Here is a 21,757-nt window from a genome sequence, read left to right on the forward strand (position 1 = left end):
CTTCCTGCTTTTAACTACTGGGATTGGATTAGAAAACCTTCATTATCCCAAACCTGGGAAATGTATTTGGCAATATTGCTTCACAACCTTCACCAATAAAAAGAAAAAGCCATACTGTATGCATGCAAGTACAAAAATACAATAAATACAACATGAAATCCTACAAGACACATCATACAATACTACATTTGAACAACTATGAGATTTTAGATGCAACTAAAGTGCTCAACTTGAAAGAGAATAGTAGTTGCAGAGTCAACAGAGTAAGCTCCACATATCTACACAAAAACAGTATGCATTAAGACACTTATATTTTAAATATCTCATATTAAATGTACCTTGGCCCATACTTAGATATTATCGGCTGCACCAAATACTATGACATCTACACCTTTATTTCTGGACTATACCTCATAAATTACTTGTGCATACATATTTATTTTCAAAACAGTCTCAAAAAGCTCCCTCATTAGGAGCCAACCTCTTCCTTGGAGCGCCGTGACCGAAGCCACCACTTTCTAAACCCCAGGAGTAACACAAACCAGAAAGAACAGCCTGGATCTCTCCAAGGTCAGAAGTCACTTTCCCAGAATGACTGGACTGGGCTCTTCCATAAGGAACTCTTACCACTGCTTATATTAATTCCAGCACCATCCAGGTTTTAAAACTTATCTTACTACCCAGGATGCAGCTTTCATCAGAATATCCCGTCTACACATTTTCATTCCACAAGACACACGCGCCAGTTTCCATGCAGTGTTTTGTTTTCGTAGCACACAGCTGAGAAACATCTCTAACGCAGACAGCAGGAAGATGAAGGAGGAAACAATCCTTTCACTACATCCTGTTTAGATGAGAGGTGTTTTTTAAAGATTTAATAATGACAATATCAATTTTTTTACCTGTCTGTGGAGTAGCTGTGTAGCATTTAATGAACCATTAGCAGACGTCTCTTTTTCCTTAACACAAGCCAAAGGCTTCTGGGCAAACTGCTTGTGCTCAGAAGCAGTACTCGCTGCATCAGAAAAACCTTTAGACTCCAGCGAATGATGGTTTTCACAAATCCCAGGCCCAAAGGTTGAGGCACGCTCGCTGCTGTCCTGAAATAAAATATCCCTCTGCAAGGACTCAGGCCCGGAATTACCAGCCAGGGATGAGGCAAACGCCTGCAGTCCTAAGACTTCACATGGCCGAGGCTCACTGTGGATAACTGTCCCCGACAGCACCACCTGCCCCGTCTGCAACAGCCCCCCATCTGCAACAGCTCCCTTCACTGAAGGCGCCGATGTGTTCACAGGCTGCAACAGCTCCTTGGGACTGGTGCCCCTCCCTTCAGCACTCGACTGCTCTTCCCTGAAAGAGCTGGTGAAGTAGCCCTCGTCGCTAGAGGTTCCGTTTTCCATTCCACATCTCCAATCCTGGTCATCGCACGAGCTCCAGTCGGCGCCACCAGCTCCGCTACAGTTGCTCTCGTAAAACTGTTGACAGCTTACAATAAACTCCTCAATCCCGTCATCATCTCTGTCAACGGGGCTAACAGACATCAGCTCGTCAGCTTGCTCTCGTGCCGCAGGTTTCCCAGCTGAGGAACTAGTTTGCGTCATTGTAATTTTACTGGGACAGGCTGTGAAAGCCCCACCCGGAACTGAAGCGCCTTTGTCCAAGTCTTGCTCCCCAAATGGCACAGAAATACGTGGGGTCTGACTGCACCTTTCAGCCACGGTTTTCCCACACAGCGCTCTCTCTTCCCTTGGAAGGATTTCAGAAGCGGCTTCAGACGCCTCGTTGTCTTGTAAGGAGGAGTCAAGGACACGAGCTAAATCAGGCGGGTGGGAAGCTTTATCAGAGCTGCGTAAGGAGTTGAAACCAGAGTTTAAAATCAAAGGCTTATTTAAAGGAGACGAACAAGCGCGCTCTGGAAAGGAATCAAGGCGCTGTTTGGGATGTGCAGCGCATTGGTGATTGGCTATTACGATTTTTAAATTACAGTACGAATCTGAGAGACCTGAAGCAGAATTCTGACACCTATCATCTGGCAAGTCATACATCACGACTCTGCGATAACTCAAGGGCGATCGGGGGCTGTCAGACTCCATCTTCTGTCATTGAAGATGAGATTGCAAGAACTTGCGCCCTAGGAAGAAAAAGAAAACTCCACTAGTAAGAAACACCAAAATCAGTCATACAGCAGTGAAAACTAGCCTTTTCATCTTTTCTTTTTCCAAATACTAATTCTCCATCTTCATATTGAGAGACCAATGTGTTCCATTTTTGTTTTGTTTCTTTCCAGGTCATATTCTTAACTATAGATTCGCCAATTTCAGGTTTCCACTCTAGGTCTAGGTTTTAAGTTTTCTTTTAGCTCTTCAAAAGCTGTAATTTGCATCAACCCTCTGCCAGCACCCCAGTTACTGAAACCCTCCTTCAGGGGAGTGGAAATGTGTTGACGTGTGAGCAACAGGACTTAAGCAGAAGGAGAAACTTGTGTTTGTGGATTTACTGCGAGAATATCTGAAGCCTTGTCATTCCCATCAAGTGTTTGTAGATTACAAAGCGTCTATTATGAGCCTTCAATAAGAGAGCAAATTCTTAACTAGCAAGGTTCAGAAGAGACCACATGAAGTTCTGTGTACTGAAGCTGTTGGATAGAATATACATACACACTGCAGGTTATTTTTTTTTAAAACCAAGGAACAAGTGCAGGGAAAAAACTCGAAATAAGCAAGCAGATCAATTACCTTCTGTCACTGATTAAGGTGATTTGGTGTCCAGTTGGACCGAATACCCGGGAACGCAGGATTGAAAACTTTTCTAAGGCAAAAAAAACTATTGTAAGGCAAAGAGCGCACCTGGCGCTCGGGGTATGAGCAAGATTTCAGCGCTCTCAGGTTATCATGCAAATGTTCTAAAACCAGAATAATAAACAATGCTGGATACTGTTTCAAAACCCCCGACTCGCGTAACGATCAAACTCCAAGCCTTTGGAAGTTTACACAATGTTACAGCGTCAAACAAGGCAGAAAAGCACAATCCTAGATACCTGACATGCATAATTCCGCTCGCAAATGACTTAAACGTGTAATTTCACTCCCGAATTCACAATGCTAAACATACTATTTTACTGATTGTTTGAAGGTTATCTAATTCTCATTAACCGATAACCTTGGCTCCACCCCACCGCTTAAGAAAAAAAAATCCGGTTTATAACTTTTTTATAAGATTTACCCACTTCACTTCAATTTATGACGATTTGGTGGTGTTTGTTTATTTGTTTTTTATAGGGCATATCCCAAAAATATAAACGTTAGCTACACTTACCTTAATCAACGTTACAAACCCCAACAGCCAAACCGACTTGGCCGCCACAAAGCGTTAATTTAACGTGAGGAAGTAGGCGGAGCTCAATCCTACAGCTGCATTCGTAGTTTTTTTTAATGAATAAAACACAAAAACCGGTTAGCTCTTGCATAATTAGTGCGAGCATGGAGTGAGTGTATTGTAATGATTGGGGGCGCTGAAGTCACCTACTGTATGGCAGTCTCCAAGACGAAGTAGTGGACGTTTTAGTCAACTGAAACCAAACGTCGATTTTAATGTGTATAATTAAGCACTTAGGAGTCGGGTCTCCACCTGGGCCGACCACACCATGTTTCAGTAAAACACACGGATAGGAACAGTATTAATTAGAAAGAGACCATGTTGTAAACGTGTCATTTACTGAGGGCAATAAACATGGTTGTGCATTTACCTGTTGTTGTTCATCTAAAAATCCTGTACAGACGAGACAAAAATAATTTAACGAATCAAGCCTCGAATACAATATATATAAAAAAAAATTCGTTGTCTACTAATTCAGGACAGATGCTACCACATTTTTAAAATGACAATGCCACCTTCTGTAGTTAAAAAGACAGACACGGTATCGTTCTGACTTTTTTTTATTCTCAGCTAATTTAATGTCGCTTTATAAAGAAACTACCAAAGATTTATTGAATAAGCTTCACTTTATCTCGTCATTAGGGGAAAAGAGTGGTTCAGTAGACAAAGTTTTCAATTTCCTAATTTGGTCCAAATCAATCCATCCATTTTCCAACCACTTCTCCCAAACTTGCACTGTGGGGAGGCTGGATACTATCCAGAGGCACAAGGCAGGGTACACCCTGGACTGGACACCAGTCCAGCTCAGTGGTTCAGTTCACCCATGGACTAATCCGTGCTTTTTGTGGAGAATCCAGATGTATAAATGGATACCCATAGCAATTTATGAAAGGAGTAACAAATGCTACCAAGCCATCCAGACCGTTTGCATTTTAAGGAGATGAAAAAACAAGAACTAGTTGGTTAAAAGATAAGTTTTTTGGGGGGATATGACAGATGCACCCCTTGCTTTCCAATACACACAGGATATCTGCAAATAAAACAACCAGATGTGCAAGTATGACACGCAGACTTTCTTTTTCAGAAACATGTTTGACGCAGCATTCAAAGGGGCTCTTTTCTTCTTTTATGAGTCAGCAGCTTGGGCTGCACAGAATTGTGCCCCCAAACCAAAAATACACTGAAGGATTTAAGAGTATTTTCTCTTCTCAAAGGCATCTAAGTCACATCCACCTAAAACAGTGCCCTAAGTGTGGTCTTGGAAAGCTCCAATAGAGCACAGCGTTTAGGGAACCATTGAGTTGACACTTTGTGAACACTAGAAAGAATTTCATTGGGACCACATACACCGGTAAGCAAACAAATTGTCTGGAATCCAAACCATTCAAACCCTTGAAGGCCAGACTACTCATTAAATTTGTTCGTGAAATCTTGCCAAGTTATTAATTGAAGTTTAGGAGCCGTCAGTTTAGAGTTGCCTACAAGACCAACTGCAGAGAGGTCCTCCGGAGTCAAGGCTCCCGATCTGAACCAGACTGATGTGACGAGCACATTCCCATCAACATGAAAATTACAGCACCGGCAGGCGTCGTAAAGACTCCCCCATATATTGCTATATTATAATCAAGCCAGCTTCGGATCATTAGAGGTGATCAGGATCACAAACGAATCCTGCAGTTAAAAAAAAGACAGGTCTCACTTTCATTTCTTATTTTATTCAATTTTGAGGGAACATAACATGATACTGACAGAGTAGTATTTAAATTAATCCAAAAGAATATGCAACCATGTGTAGAAGGTCAATATTAACACTGACACACACACACACCTAGCCCCCTCCCCAGGAAGTGATCGCTTCGGGAAGGTGAATGTGGAGAAGCAAAACCACACAGGTGGGGAACCATTAGCAGCATTTGCATTTCCTGCATAAAAACCCACTTTCCTGCAATTAAACAATGTGCTCTGAAGAGGGAGGAAAAACAAGTGCAAAAATACTTCTTGCTTTTGTTTTCAGAAAAGTAAGCTTTCCAACCAGAAAACAAAATAAGATTGTCCTTTTCTTCTCATAAAATGCAAAATTCCTTCTCTGACATGCAGGTTTATTTTTCTTACCTCATTGAATGCATAGGTGAATGTATCATTCCCCACCATGATTGTGGTCTAAAGAAAAATAAAAAGTTTCTTGCTAAACATTAAGAGCTACCAAAGTTCACAAAAAGATTCAGTTCAGAATAGCTTTTCTGTCCCTGTGTGTGTCTATTTGGCATTGCCAATTTCAGCTATAGCTGAAACGCTGGATGCAGCATTTATTTTACCGACAAGAAACCCCTAAAATATTGCAATCAGGTTTAAAATCTTCCACACTCAGAGATGCATCTTATTTCTACTAGCACAATTGCCATGTGCCCTGCTCCCCTTGTGATAATTTATTTCCTAAATAAAAGTGTGACGCTGAGAAAGTGATGGTTTAAGTGCATCAAAAGCATACATGGCACAATGTCTCATTCCTCTTCTAACCAAAGACGTTCATTCTTTGTGTCCGTTTACAAAATGAAATCCAAAAGTTCCATTTTGAGCTCAACAACGAATTTACATTTTTCTAAAGCAAACCCTAGTGTTTCAAAATTCCCCATGATATCCTTGTTTTGAAAATTAACACTTACAAGATTTAATAAAAGCACCTCTGAGACAACACAAATGTGTACAACACATCAACATTTACCCAAAAAATTCAGTCCTGCAAAGAACAGAAGGAAATTGCATGTTGTTTCGAGGATTATTGAAACTTTGGGATCCTGAAATATATTCAGAAAAGGCTACACTGAGTCAGTACATGAAAGGACATGGGCTTTGTTCTTGGGGTTTTTTTAAAGCAGAAAGGGTAAACAAACACTCAACGAAATAAAAAAAATAAAAGGGTGATATAAATTATAATTCTAAAATAAAACGTCATACTGATTTTGATACATATATACAGACATGTCAAAAAGTGAGCACATGAAAAGAAATCAAAACAGAACAAGACTAACCAAGAACTCCATTAACTGCAAGATGGCTCCTTAGAAAAAGAAAAAGGTGGGGGGAAATGCAAATATTTGTAATAGTTTATTATTGCTTTGGTCTGAAAAGTCTGGAAGCTGAAAACGCTTGTTTTGGGTTAGTCAGTCCTCCCAGCTAAAAACCACTAGGTGGCGCCAGTGGTCTCTCCAAGGAAGACGGCTTTCTGTGCTTTTCCTTTCGGTGCAAATCCGGCTCCGCACACAGGAGGGCGCCATCGTCCTCAGAAACCGAAGATGTCGTCTCTGTCTGCGGCGTTGGCGTCAGCTTTGTCCCAGTCCGTGGGTGAAAGGCACTCGTCAGTGTTGAAGTCCTGAGGCGTCACCCCAATGTCCAAGACCTGGGGGTTAGTTCTAGACTCAGCGAGTCTGCAGAGAAGGAAAATAATGAATCTCGGCATTTTGATTCAATTGCACAAGAACAAAGATGACCATGATGCTTGTAATGAAATGTGCGATTGTTGACGATGATACTGAACAGCCTGCAACACACAGTCACATATTAACGTGAGGAGTAACATGCTTTGACAGCACAAAAGTGAAGTTTAGGCCAAATGACATTCAAATGCGAGCTAGCTTGCCTTCCTGTTGAAAATGCATGTTGTGTAACAAAAAGCAGTGGAAGGCATTTCCAGACAAAACGGCTGTGGACTACATGACAACAACACACGGAGAGAGAACACAATGAAATCGGATTCACATCTGTCCCAAAGCAAGCAATTAATCCAGCTTTTAAAGTACACGGCATAGGTGCAGGTGACATTCAGACATTCTCAACAGCACAATTCCCTGCTAACACTCCGGATAGCAAGTGGACTATTGAGTGGGATAACCAGAAATAAACCTGGTAGTTACTGCAGTTGCAATGTACTCGCACGGAGATCTGCAGGTTCCAGTCTGTAGTCAGAAGAGGAGACCTGCAACAGCAGCTAAAGCTATTTCCCGCAGCTCAATTTCCCCCTAAAGAGAAAGCCACGAGGCCGGCCCGAGCACGGCGAGGCAGGGCTGCACGCCCGCCCCCCTCCTGAGCGCTGTGTCCTGGGCTCTCCCTGCCTCCAGGCCCTCCACAATTCAGGCTGCTGCCGAGCAAATGCATCCCTACTCATGAGCTCGTATCTATAAGCTGTTGTCTGTTTCCGTAAGAAAGTACCGTTGGATATCGTGTGTGGTTTAATTTATCCACAACTGTAAACACAGCAGCTCCTCTCCCATCCCCCAGGTACTTGTAACGCAGGCTGTAACACAAAGAGAACCATGAACCAAGACAACGCAGTTACAGATAAAAGGGGGGAAGATCAGAGTCTGATCTCTTGACAGAAAAGCCAGGGCTCATGAAACGCAGCCCAGGACAGACGCCTAAAACGAAAGCAGGGTATTTTAAGACTTTGAGGTTGGCACACGGCCACTTCCTGTGCCTTCGAGTCTAGAACAGGCTTCACGCCTCACACTCTGCTACCAGTGCCTCACAACACGGCTACCAAGAAGACTGAAGTCTAACACAGGCCTTAAAAACCTTCCGTTTCACACACACACAGTGTTGTATTCATTAAAAAGTCGCTTCAGCACAAATAAATGCAGAAAGGTATCTGTCCCAGCTAGCACATCTAAAGTCCTTAACAAGACAACAACAAACCCCGACCCCGTCAGTACCTTATCGTCCCGCACAGCTGGTTATTTCAAGTCTTGGAGCTAAGAGGGTGTCTAAAACAGGGCAAGATGAGCTTTGGGATGATCATTTAAAAAAAAATCTTAAATGAAAGCTTGAGCAACAGAATTGCGAGGTCCTCCACCTGTTACTCTGCAGATACTGCAGCTCATGTTTGTTAGCGGTTTCCTGCGGTCAGCGTCCGAGCTGGAGGTGTGAAGCAGGCGGAACGCGGGACGAGCGGGAGATGGAGACATGTGGGTGGGGGGTTCACGTACACATGGGTGAGCCGAGGGTGGAGGCGCGACGTCGAACACGCCCGTCGCCGAACAAGACGCCATTACCTGTTGAAGACTCATAGCTATCCAGACTGCGGCTGGCAAACGCAAAGAGAACACGTGAGTCAGCCTGGCTCCGAGCGCCCCCGTCACAAACAATCCTGGCTGCGGTGCCACAAGAAAATATGAAACTGCATTTAAAAAGTTTGAGTTGTTAAACCATGCCCAGGTACAACAATCCTCAGACTTCTGAGGCACAAAGCAGCTCCATTCTATTCACTTCCTTTGGGCTGTGAATTTGGCTTTAACCCTGCATAAATCAAAAAAAGGCTCATCAGGCAGGCAACAGTTCACGATGGCTTCCAGCTCAAGCCCTGCTTGTTTTGATGAAGCTTTACCCCCCCAATTTGAGCAAAAACTGTTCTAAAAACAGAGGTCAGAGGAGAGTAGAATTGCCAGGCCTGTAGACATCCGGTAACCAATCTACTAACATCACCATCCAACTGGCTCCTCTCAGGAAAACAGTCCTCACCTATTGCTTACACTGGCCCACAGCTGAAGTCAAGCTTCAAGCCACGTGAAACACCTCAGAGCTCTCCCAGGGCGATGCAAGACACCTTTCAACACCTGAAAGAGCAGTTAAAGCTGGAAAGATCTTGTGCTGTTAAGCATTGGGTCTGCTGTTTTTAGGAGGTCTGTAGATGGCCCTCCGAGTCCATCAGACCGCGAACGAAGGAAATTTTCATTAGGTGCTCGTAACCTTTAGCGCAAAGTGCGTTTGTAGAGACACTGCTCAGATATCATTCATGGGAAAAGCTTTCCACTGAGTCAGGGGGGTCAGTGCTGGAGTAAAGATCTAAGATGTACTGTAACCGTTTTAGCAAGGGAGATTTCGCTAAAATCAGTTTCCCCATTCACATGAAGTACCATCAAGAAGCCCTTCAGTTTGTAAGTAACCTCAGAAACCAATTTCACACAGTTCTTCACCTTCTTCCTTTCCTTTTTTTCCTTATGCTATTCTAAATTAAAGAGCCCATACCTACAACAATTTGCCCAGCAAGCACTTCGCAGCCATCATTTCTGCTTCATTGTTAGAATCTAATTACAAGCATGAAGAAAAATAAATTATGATTATGTGCTCACATATTTAGGGGAGGACAATAACGGCAAGCTATTGTATTACCATCTTCCATAGATAAGCATAAATATTTTAAAACCATTCGTTAAACAATTTTAACATCTGCTTTATTAGGTACTGTACGTGTGCAGCTCCCTCATGCCCCCACTAAAGGAACTGCTGGAAGAATTTGTAAGGGACCAGTACATATTACAAATTACACAAGCTCTCCTAGAGCTCCTCATCCCATCTCCTTTCAGATTAGAGAGACTAACTAGATAAAAGGGTTTTGTACGTTTAAGACAATTCAGTTTAAATCGCGTCAGAAAACAAAGGGAGAATGAAATTAATGGAGAGGTCTCTCTACACAAAGATTTGATGCGACTTTGTGTATTGTGCTTGAAAGCTCCTTCGTCTCTTTGATTTACCATTCCATTTAGCGCTTGAACATCCTCATTTACTGTCCACAAATAGGCCACAGTCACCCTACCATGTCAAGCTGTGCCACTTGGTTAAACTAACAGCCCTTCGTAATTCCACTTTCAGTCCCAGCTCTGGGTTAAGAGATTTGCAGTGCAGTTAGCATGTCCAGCCAATCCTATACAGCCCCACGTGTACACTGTGCCCATCTGCTGAATGAATTACAGAGCACTCTGAGCCACAGGGCCTCCTCAGTCTCCTAAAAGGTCACAGAATTGACATGCCTCAGTGACAGCTAAACAAGACGGTTCCTGTCCTTTTCTCCCGAGGTATGTAGCTGAACTTCCTACAAGTGACTTCATATCAACATTTGAGAACCTCATTAAAAAGCAGTTTGCCTGACAAGACAAAGATGACAGAGCTGCACCATTAGAACACATCTCTATGTTGGGCATAACCCTAGATGCACACAGATCTTACGATCAGTGCCTCTTTCCGAGGCAATCCAGATCGGAACACTCATTTCAGAGCTACAGGTTTTACACTGAAATCACTGCAGCAAAAGTAGGGAAGCAATAGGTTGAAAAATGAATCCACTCATTTAAAGAAAGGGTAATCATCTACAGCAGGGCTGTCCAATCCTGGTCCTGGAGGGCATGTGTGTGGGGTTCCTCCCTCCCTGGCTCTGAAGTTGAATTGCTTCACTGAACGGTGTCTAAGCTCAACAAGTGCACACCAGTTCTCCAGGACTACATACCCCTGGTCTGTATGGTTCACAAAAGACACTTTAAAAGGAACTATTTTACAAAAACTATTTGTAGTTACCTCCATCAAAACGTGGATCTATTTCAAATTTTCCTGGGATTCTTTAAGAAAACCGCATTAGAATCTTAAAGATAAAAAAAAGTGCTGTGAAGATGTGAATTATTTAACAAAAACCATCATCCTGCTGTCTTCAGTAAAGCAAAAAACTGCCAAGTTACTAACCATCACCTTAGTCTTAGAAGGGATGTCCAACGAACATCAATTTTAATTGGCGAGACAGCAGAAAACCTGTCCCCCCAAACCGGGTAAGCTATGGTGAAAGAGTCTCAACTGCACAGCTCAGCAAGTTATCTTTCAGATCCGTCAGTTGTTGAAAGGTTGTGACTGAACGACGGAGTGTGTTGCATCATTAAATTAAAAAGGCCTCTACGATGCATGGAACGCTGCAGAAGAATGACCCTTCACAACACAATCTTGCGTACAAGACCTCTTGTACAGATTCTATCCATTGTCCCAGGGTAACCCAGCCCTTTCCTGGAGGCACAGGGGACAAAGCTGGACTACACACTGGGTGGGATGCCAGTCCATCCCATGGTGCACACAAAGAAACAGAAGACGCCAACTAATCAAGATCAAGATGGCACATCTTTGAATGGTGAGAGGTAACAGGAGTAAGTTGGAAAAACCTCATTTTTGCCAGGTTGCACTACCACCCTTTATCCCAATTGCAAGCACATTCAAGAAGATTCTGTAAACAACTTGAGTATAAGCAGAAGTTATGAATGCACGGGTTCTGGACCCCACTACACGACAATGCATTAAGACCAATCTTAATCACTGTTCAAGACGTGGCCATTGGAACACCTTAGTTTCTAGACTGCAAATCAGCTCCACTGTTACAGTTGTGCTGAAAACTAGGCGTTGGCATTTTAAAGAAAGATAAAACCACAGTGCTAGTTTCACACCCACTATCCACTGTAAGAAAGAGAAACAGTTACCTTGAAAAAGCTTCATCCAAACCATCATCAAGTTCCTGTGAGAAAGAAGTTTTGAGGTCAAAACAAAATTCATTTAAAGTTGCACAGACGCATGTTTTTGCCCTAATGCCAGAAGTAGGGCAGTACCTCTTAAGACTCTGAAGTTATCTTTTTTTGTGTAAAAAAACACTTCTTGCCTTAAGGCACATTTAAATGTAGAAGATGAATCAATAGAAGAAAAAAAAGTGTCCAAAATGGGTAGAGTATGTAATGGGAAGTTCAGTGCTTCTGGCAACATAAAAAACATCATAACTCAATACGATGACATCAGCCAAGACCCTCAAGACCTGGGTAAACTGTGACTCGCAATACTGCTGGGGATGTGCATCGCAACATCCGCGCAGGCAAGGAATCTTTCCGAGTTTGGCTATACAGCTCACCAGCTCTGCCTTTTTCGTTAATCTTCTCAAACGGCTTAGAGCAGCGTTTTCCAGTCCTAGAGTGCCCCCTTGTCTTTATTCAAGCAGAGCTTACTTTAATTAAGATCTATCGAGCCCTTAATTAAATGGTTTGTTTGTTTTTTTAATACCTCCAGCTCCCAATGGCAAAGCTGGATCAGTCCTCTGCAAATGCTAGGTTTCAGATCCTGGAGGGACACAACTCAGGACTCATGTCATCTCCAGCTACCTGGAGAACTGGGGACCAGTATTAAACTGCTGCTGCTAAGACAATCATTGGATTGATAAGGTTGCGAAGAGCTCGGGTGGTATATAAACCTACATAACCGAGGCTGTGTGACCCTGCACCAGAATGTAGAGAACACGTATTCTGTAAAACAAATAAATAAAGTCCCACCCGAGTCGGGCAAGTCATGATTCTCATCCGGAGTCCGGGGCGGCAGCGGTCTCGACTCACCCAGACGGTGTTGTTGTTCTCGGTGGCGTTCCTGTGCACGCAGAAGGGCTCCTCAATGTGGCCAGAATTGGCACCTGAGCTTGCAAAAGCCAAGTTCGCTCCTTCTTCCAAATCCAGCAGGTTTCCCGTCGCTACCTCTGTGGTGACGATAAAGCATCCGTATCCGAAAGACGAACAATAAAAAAACATTTATGCTTCAATCCATCTACCCCAAAACTCTCAGATATGAATTTAACAGATGTTCAGTGACAGCATTAGAAAATTATCCTTGAAAAAGGGCAATTTGTTATCCATCCTTAAGGTCAATCACATCATTCCAAAACCTTCACCTTTTTATTCTGTGCATAGATGGTTTTTCAGCAGTTTCATCATCATTATATTAAAAAAGGGGTTTAGTCTTCACAAAATAATGGGATGCCAAATTCGATTTAAAACCCAATTAATGCAAGATATGCAGAAGCGCAAAGAAGCATTTTAAAGACCTCTTGAAAAATACAAATGTACTCAATTGTGCAATAATCTTATTAATATTCAACACCTGCATTTGCAGACATAATGCACAACCGCTGTCAAAGAGAGCCATCTGTGCCTACATGACAAATTTACAAACATTTGACAATGCTCTCATTCTAAGAGAGAACCTAAAACGACACTTTGCTCAAGAAGTCAAATCACAAGTAATATTTGCAGTTTGAGATGTCCAAAGGAAGACCTTTCATTTCAGAATGTAGTTTCAAAACTACTGAATTATTCTCAAATGATAAGAGGCCACTGTCAAATGAACAAAGCAAGAATGCTGTTTCAGTCACGAACCTATTGAGATCGTAAGAGTTTAAAAACTCAGGAACCCAAGAGGGTAAAAGGGGTGTTTGGTTTAGAACAGCAGTCTTCACAAGTAATTTGGGTTGTCATGAAGAGCTGTCATCACAACTCAGACTGATGCCAAAGACTAGCACTTATTTTTCTTAAATTTTAGTAACAAGTGCAGCTTTATTATAATACTGCATTTATGCTCTTCTGAAGAGTTGTTGCAGGAATCCCTTGTAGGCCAGTGTGCATGAATATTTCAGTGGCCCCTCTCACAAAGCTACAACTACATCACTTATAGTCTACAGTCACTGCTACAGAACCAGTGAAGGATGCAGGGAATTTTGAAATCTATTTCTTTTATTTGTTCATCTAAAAAAATCCCCATGGTCCCAGAAGAAAATCTCAGCTATAAAGACACTGGGGAGATTTATCTCGTATGAAACATAAGATTGAAATTTTAACACTCTTGTAAGGTAAATTTGTTCCCCAATCAAAAACAGTTGTTAAACATTCATACTCAAACTACTGGCTTGAATTTTGCAGTGTCACATGGTCAAAGCTCCAGAATAAAATTCCGTAACAGCCTGGAAAAAAATTAAATAACCCTGTGCTGCCATTATTATAGAAAAATGGTGGGACAAAGGCTCCTTCAACAAGTCATAACGCAAGGTTTCAGTCATAACAGGTCAATAAAGTGGAAAGATTACTTGTCCCAGAAGTCTGTGCACCAGACTCCAGGCTAGAACAGAAGTGTCTGAAATCACCCCTAAAATCGATCTTTGTCAAATTATGCCTTTGTTGATCATATCATGCAGCAGCAGCTACTGAGCAAAGTGACAAGTAATTATTTTGAAATACAGATGCACAAGCTACAAATCAACCAACAGGATATTTTTGGTAAAGGGGAGCCACTGAAAGATTCTCACTTGTCATAACTGCCCACTTCTTACTGAAAAGACAGGTCTGCCTCCATTTTTCTGCTGCCGAGTTAAGAAAAATGGGGAACTCTGCCAGGTGCAGCAAAGATGTACTGTTACAGCACAAACACAGCAGAAAACAGTCAGCAGTCAGCCACTGCACTGAGAGCACAAGTACGAAGAGCAATAAAACCCAAGCAAGGGGGTAATTTAGCTGGTTTGTTAGAAAACCAGAAGAGAGCTTTGCTCACTGGATGAAACTATTTTGGCTCTACAGTAATGCTTGCATGAATAACTCCTGCTGTACCATAATTTTTCTATAACTAAAGACATCCAAATCATCATCAAGATCCTAAGATATTTTTTTAGGTCAAAATAATTTGTTTACAGTCTGCCTTGCACGCACCAGCTCCAAACAAAAGATTTATTACAATTTTAACACCGTTACAGAAGTGAAGCCAAGGAGGTGTCAAAAACCCTTGATCTAGTTTTTTTCCTCCTGATGTTAAAGCCCCGATGCACATTTCCAAAACAACTGTAACCATATTATAGCAAGTTGGGTACGTATCTCCAGCCCTTGAGTGCCACATTTCTTACTGGTTTGCATTGCAGCCTGCTTTGGGTTGCACTGAAGACCATTTACAAAACAGTCATTAACCAAGGACATGCCAGCCAGGTGTTCATTCGACCCTGCATTGATCCCAGGTTAATAACAATGGTTTTGCAATTTTATTGAGTTACTCACCTCCTGTGCTAGTCTGCCACTTTCCCAGGAGACGACTTGCTATAATAAGACACTAGTGTCTCAGGAACTAGCATTACTTCTGGGCTATGATTCAAGAATGCATTATATCAAGTGGTTAGGCTGTTTTTCTTTTCCTGCAAAAACATGACTACCTTTGGCAATTGTCTGGATTCATGTGAAAGCTGCCAGTTATTGGCAATGAACTTTGGAGTAGTTCAAGATACTCCTTACCCTTAAAGTCACTACTGGATCTTACCACCTGTCTGTAAGGCCTGACAGGCCTGATTCTCAACTGGGTCTGACTGGGAAAAGCGTGCATCAGGCTGTAGCACAGCAGGCAGCATGTTCACATTCTTGATACCGCCAAGTGTCACCACAGGGTCAAATTATTCATTTTGAAGTCTTATGAAACCCAATTAGACAAAAAAAAGACGTGACTTTACAGAAGCGTTTCCTTTCTAAATCATTCCTAAACTAACAGGGTGATAATGAAGTCACCCCAATGCTTTTTCTAAAGTTTCATTTCAACTTCACGAACGTTCGGTTCCTCACAGAGAGAAAGGCAAGAAACCGCTCACAACCAGCAGTGCGTTGAGACCCAGACACCATGCTTACCCCCTCCTTTCAGACTCGCCAGGCTAGCGGAGCTTTCTGACTGAGAGCTGCTGGCCACCTCGCCATCAGACCCCGATTTCACTCGCTTCTCTTTCTCTGCGGAGGAAACGGAAGGAACTACGAGTCAGTTCCAGGTGAAGATAACTTCCCCCCTGGAGGAAACCAGAATCAGGAGGTGCAAACGAGAGTATAAATGCATGAGATGGAACTGTACAAGCTGGTTCAATACCACTGATCAGGAAGCTTGGAGCAGGTAGGCTATATCGCAGTGCCCAATGAACAGCAAGGCCTGACCAGCTCCATCTGTGAACTAGAATACTTGTATAAAAATAAAGCCAAAATCATTAGCAAAAGAGAATCCATGAAAATCTGCATAAGAACAATGTTACAAAAAAGTCCATTGGGCCCAATCAAACTTGTTTGGTAATTAATACTGTAATTTTTGAGCTTTGAAAAGCTGTTTAAAAAGGTGCTATATAAATAAAGGATATTAATTGATCCATGAACATAGCCATTTCTTGAAAGAAACAAGGCTATCTGCTTCAAGAACATGGCTGGGGGACATGTTGTATACTCCCACAAATTTCTTCACTTTTATAACCCTATTGTTTCCCCATTGCCAACAAAAAACGCAACAAAATCCAACAAGAATTGTTTTTTGGAGGACACTGGTCAAAGTGCAAGTGTTCATAACCTGCGAGTGGAAGATTCCAGCAAGGTCACTCAATAATTATACAGGAGAAGGTGGCACAATTCCAAATTTAGAACCACACTCATGCCTAAGGTAACGTTATGCATATTTAAACATTCTTCAGGGCTGTTAAACACAATCATAGTTGATAGTTTATACATAATGCTTCCATTAATGTCAGAAAAGATAAAAAGAAGAAATCAGATCTCTACACCTTTAACCGCTTTGCTTAAAAAGTTTAAAAGCAAGAGACAGTTTTTGTGAACCATCAAAAAGCCACTACTAGTGGGTTAGGGATTTGACTGAAAATGTGAGCAAGGGGCATGCATCACTTAGTGCATCCATTTAAAAACAAACTATTCTCTTCTCACTTATTGTCCATGCTCCCTTTAACCAGGGACACTACGCTGTAGGTGATAGCGTGCTTTGGAAGTGGCACTCAACCAAGGGCCTGACTACTTGGTCGTTATATTCAGGTTGTAGCCCACTGGTTTTAAACAGGAAGGCTGATTCCAGCCCTAGGCTGTCTGGGAGACTTAATTCTACACCTTCACAGACAGCTGTGACAGAAACCACACTTATTCTCAATCAGAGTTTAACAGCTCAGTTCACTCCGTCTGGCAGCTGGTGCCTGGTGCTAAGTGGGTCCCCTCCTATATGTAAAACAAGGGGACGTTTCTTTTTTGAGATCTTTCAGGTTGAAAAGGACTGTACAAATGGAAGGAATGATCAGAAACTATCTAAAATAATGCATCGTACACTCAGGAAGATCACATTTTAAACAGAACAGACCTGATGTCTTGAACATGGACAAGCTTTAAATTGTATGGTCCCATTTGGGGTTTTTAACCAGGGCTAGGGCCCTTTAAGGTTTCCCAAACCTATGTGATTGAGTCTGAATTAAACAGATGGAGGCAGAGAATCGCCCACTCAAATCCAACTGCATTGAAGAGACTTGCAGCTGCCCCAGGGGGGGAACTGAACCGTACTTCCACGCATTTGTAGGGCTTAGATATCGAGGTCGCGACTAGAGAGGACCAGGTAAGGCTTTCTTTTGATCTTCAGACAATGGAACATGTGCAAAGAGCAGGTAACTCAGGCTGACACTGCCTTTGAATAAAAAAAAAAAAAAAAAAAAAAAAAAAGAGGAGTCCTTTTGATTCCCAACTTCTCCCTCCTCAAGGGCTTCTCCCGTAACAAAGTATCCTCTGAAAAAATAAAACCCTGAAAGCTTTTTGATGTTTCTGCGCTACAGCGAAACAACCACAGATGCCTGAAGGATGTTTTCTTCTTGTTTCATCTTTGGAGGGGCGGGGTGGGGGGGTAGTAATTGCCGTCTGACTTTAAAAGTTGATGCAGTGCTAGTACCTAAAATCTAATGAACCAGCAGAAACTACAGACTTAGCCTGTTATTGTTCAGTCTCAGTACTGCCGGTGAGTTATATCCTTGTGGATCTGATAAGCCTAAAAAAAAAAAAACACCTTCCTACTTCGCAGTTTTAATAATCATGTAGGAAAAGCAATGCACAGCCGAGAAGTGGGAAGAAATAAAAACTAGTTCGTCTTGATCGCAGGTACTTTAAGAAAGTACCGCAGATGCTCTGCTTTTGATCTTGAATAAAAACCAGAAAACATGAGCTGTGTTTGCTCACCCAAGGATTTAAAAATACCCTGTCAATCTGATACTCTTTATTAAGCAGCAGTGAGAGAAAAATTAAAGTTATAGCAATCTGAGTAGCGCAGAGCTGTCAGTGGTACCTAGAAAGGGATTCTTTAACTTGTCACATTGCTAGATTCCCAAGGGGCTGCCATTCATACTCAGCACCTGTAGGAGGAGGAGTGGTGCTGGTGGTTGTGTTTGTGTCCATGTGCATATGACTGTGGGTCAAATCGACTCTGTAAAACTGAAGCTCCTTAAAGCACTTTTCAGCGACGTTACAGACTGGGACTCAAACTAGTTTGTGCTAGAATTAATCACCCTTAATACATAAAAGGACGAGACCAGGTGCCGTTTTCTTGAAGACAAATAGTTGTCTCATCCCAACAAGATCGCTGCCGTTTTGGGGGGAAAAAAAAAAATCCAGCACCACAGGAAACAGCTACAAACACTTGAGAAACACAGAAGGATCTCCCCTGCCCACATATACGGATGGGAGAGCTGACATCATTCGCTGGTCAGCTCTCTTCAACCAGATTCAACTCGTATCAAGGACTGAATGTATAGCTTATGTCTCAGTCCACCGCCACTGAACAGGAACTCCGATTCCAGTCCCAGGCTGTTCCAACCTAAAGCCTTTGCGGACAGATTGGGAGTGTAGAGGAGCGCTGGTTCTGACACGGGTAACTGTTCAATTTGCTCCTCTTGTAAGATTATATCTGGTATGGCAGCAGGAGACGAAATGGACATCAGGTAGCGGAGGGCTTTCGCAAACCGCAGAGGAAAAGTCTTAAAGACCAAATGAAATGCAGATGTTTTGCTGACTTAAGAGGACTGGAACTCAAAACTGCATGATTGCATGTTGCAAAAGATAATTACACAGCACTCTGTGGAGTAACGCAACATCAGTTTAGTTTGGGTTTTCCTTCTGGGAAAGGAGGGTCATACCCTTTATAAAAATACTACAAAATTCTACCCAAACCAGTTTTATACAGCATCATGGTTTAAAGAGATGTGTACAATGACCACACTAGCGTGCCAGAAGGCAGCAAGACCCTTTTCCAGAATCTAGTAAAAAAAATATTGCCTTCAAGGAATTTTATTTGTTTCTGTCCTGACCCACAGTAACACACCTGGGCCCTAACCAGGCCAGCACTTTCTGACATCAGCTGTACCAACTGCGTTAACACCTGGGTTGATCTCTAGAATCACTGGAAAAAAAAAAGATTTAAAAAGGAGTTATTTTCCCTTGTATCCCCATTTGTATTATGGGCCAACTAATGAAAAGTTTAACTTCATTTAAACCATTTAAGCTAAGCTAACAGCACGAGACTGCAAACACAAATTTGGATTTAGTCTGGAATGTAAAAAAGGTGCCAGTACTCAAAACCAAAACGCAATACTGCAATTTCCATGTTCATTCAGGTTTCCGAAAAAATTGGCACACGTAGGTAGAACTATTTTCCACCTAACAAGAGCTAACATTAACAGATGTGAAACTGCCAACAAGGCATTCATCTCCAGAAGCCATTTTTCACTTCCAGGTCCAAAAACCTCATGATTTAGGCAATACGGTGGAGGCCTTCAGCCTGTGTTCCAGTGACCCCCTATCTGCAAGAAGTCATATTCAATTCTCAGAAGAGCAAAGAGCGGGTGTTGTATTTCTTCAGAGCAAGGGGAGCCCGAATGTCGTGCAAGAATCCGGGCGGCACGTGGCCAAGCTGTAGTTCCTGCGTCGCCAAGGCGACCGTGCCTACCTTCTTTGGCAGCCTGCCAGAACTCGAACGCCACTCGGAAGGCCTGAGCCACAGTGAGCGTGACCGCCTGGGCCTGCAACAAAGCAGAAACACGCTCAGGAAAGGGTCTCGCCGATCGCCAGCTGGGGCATCACCCCGGCAACTCACCACTGGCGCTCAGCAGGTGTGAGCCTGGCCAGCACCTGGATGGGAGACCTCCTGGGAAAGCTAAGGCTGCTGCTGGAAGAACTGTTGGCAGGACCAGTAGGGAGCCCTCACCCTGTGGTCTGTGTGGGTTCTCATGCCCCAGTATAGGGACGGCAACACTATACTGTAAATAAGTGGTGCCATCCTTCAGATGAGACAAAACCAGGGTCCTGACTCTCTGTGGTCATTAAACAGCCATGATAGCTGATGAGTGCTTGTGTGTGGGGAGCATACTGGTGCATTTTGGCTGCTGTTGCATCATCCAGCTGGGGCTACACACTGGTGGTGGGGGAGGGGAGTCCCCATTACCTGTAAAGCACTTTGAATGGAGTGTCCATGAACATGTTATGTAAGTTTAAGGATTATTTATCATTATTAAACTGGCACGTCCGTTGCCTGCTTTTGGGTCCTGTAACCCAGTTCTACCCACCTAGACAACAGGCAAAGGTAGAAAATCTGGTTCATGCAAAACTCAGGGAGAACACTCTTACCTACAGAAACAGATACAGTGCTCAGGTCTAGGGACTTTATAGTCTATATTCACACTAGGATCTTGATAGCATGAACAGTAATCCAAAAACTTTTAAAGCTGAATAAATTCAAATTACTAGAACTGCCTGCTAAAGCAGCTGTACTGGTAAATTTGATGTAGTTATTTAGTATTTTTGCCCTGCATCCCTCAGCACAGGCACACAACCCCAATGCTAAAAGGCTGTTTATTAGGAAGCAGGGCTTCCAGAACAGACAGGGGAAGGAAGGAGATGGGTGTGGCGATTCCTGAAACGAGCCCCCGAGAGCCAGACCCCCCCCTCGACAGCCACCGAGGAAGAAACAGCCCTTCTGGTTAGAAGGGGACACACCCAGTTGAGAATTTGTTGTGGCGCCATCAGACAGCTCATTCAGATAAAGGGGCGTGCAAGGATGTGCAATGTCTTCAGGGCAGCTTCAGCAACAAGGCATCTTAGGCTTTCATTTACAGATTTTAGGAGAACCACTTCAGAGGACCGTTGCTTATACACTGTAGGAGTGAGCCCTTCAGTTTGTCCCTGGCCTTGCTCTTCATAACCCAGGAAGGGTGGAATACAAGGACGAAGCCAATTACTTTTTTTTTTTAAACGTTTTTTCCTGCCTGAAAGGGAGTGACTACAACCAATGTGGAGAACAGAGAACGGATCTTTTTCAACACCCATCTGGGCCTTCTAATAAACTGGAGCTGGTCAGTGCTTCAATACGATATATTGAAAGAAAGCATCACTGTAAGCTTTGCGGGATCTGCTAACAGATGAAAAATTCATGGCGAGGACTCTACAGAAAAACAGATAAAGGGGTAGGGAAAAAAAACTTGAAATACAATTCAATTTCAAAGGTTTCTGCAATTTGTCCGAATTGAATGGTCTTTTGGCACCACCCACTACTGTAATTAAGATAAATCATCGCGGTGATGCTGGGCCAGACCAGTCTTTGTCTTGCAGAAGATTACTGCCGCCGGGACGGCTGCAAAACTGCAACGTACATCCAGGGCCCCGGGGTACAGGCACTCACCACTTTCCTCTTGCTGCACAGGAAGGCGTGGCACTCCAGGGTCTCGTTCTGCTGGCTCTGTGCAATGTAGGCAAACACCTTGTCGTGCATCTTGTCAGCTGTGCAGTAAGATATCCTGAGGAGGGGGAGGAACCGACAGGGAAAGGTTAAACCTTTTTTACATTTTGGATTATTCCCATTCCGTAGAAAACTCTTTAAGATCCGTCACCACCGTTTAAACCAATATTCAATATTGCCACTTACAACTCAAGTCTGAATTGCAGTTTCATTTTTTTCCCCCCACCAA

General features: G+C 42.9%; 2 protein-coding genes across 11 annotated transcripts in view; both read right to left on the reverse strand.

The window, feature by feature from the left end:
* Positions 1–3,508, reverse strand: part of s100pbp (S100P binding protein) — a 119,486-nt gene extending 115,978 nt beyond the window's left edge. For 4 of the 5 annotated variants that reach the window (XR_015925899.1, XR_015925898.1, XR_015925897.1 and 1 more), the window contains exons 1-3: positions 3,319–3,508; positions 2,739–2,811; positions 903–2,134 (exon numbers count right to left, since the gene is read on the reverse strand). Coding sequence is in view for 2 of the 5 variants with exons in the window: in XM_088602632.1 (XP_088458758.1) it covers positions 903–2,096 (1,194 nt within the window). In the remaining 3 variants the exon portion in view is untranslated. The remainder of the gene's footprint in view (positions 1–902; positions 2,135–2,738; positions 2,812–3,318) is intronic. The other variant, XM_088602633.1, reaches the window with a different exon arrangement.
* A 1,565-nt stretch (positions 3,509–5,073) lies between these two features.
* The window catches only part of ldlrap1b (low density lipoprotein receptor adaptor protein 1b), a 39,450-nt gene continuing 22,766 nt past the window's right edge, over positions 5,074–21,757 (reverse strand). For 2 of the 6 annotated variants that reach the window (XM_088602634.1, XM_088602638.1), the window contains exons 4-9: positions 21,472–21,586; positions 19,744–19,816; positions 15,639–15,734; positions 12,552–12,688; positions 11,658–11,692; positions 5,074–6,803 (exon numbers count right to left, since the gene is read on the reverse strand). In XM_088602634.1, coding sequence (XP_088458760.1) covers positions 6,659–6,803; positions 11,658–11,692; positions 12,552–12,688; positions 15,639–15,734; positions 19,744–19,816; positions 21,472–21,586 — 601 coding nt within the window. In that variant the 3' untranslated portion in view covers positions 5,074–6,658. Of the gene's footprint in view, positions 6,804–7,584; positions 8,456–11,657; positions 11,693–12,551; positions 12,689–15,638; positions 15,735–19,743; positions 19,817–21,471; positions 21,587–21,757 lie in introns of all 6 variants that reach the window. The other 4 variants (XM_088602635.1, XM_088602636.1, XR_015925900.1 and 1 more) reach the window with 4 other exon arrangements.

The sequence above is a fragment of the Lepisosteus platostomus genome, chromosome 13, assembly GCF_059453375.1.
Source record: "Lepisosteus platostomus isolate fLepPlt1 chromosome 13, fLepPlt1.hap1, whole genome shotgun sequence".
Lineage (NCBI taxonomy): Eukaryota > Metazoa > Chordata > Actinopteri > Semionotiformes > Lepisosteidae > Lepisosteus > Lepisosteus platostomus.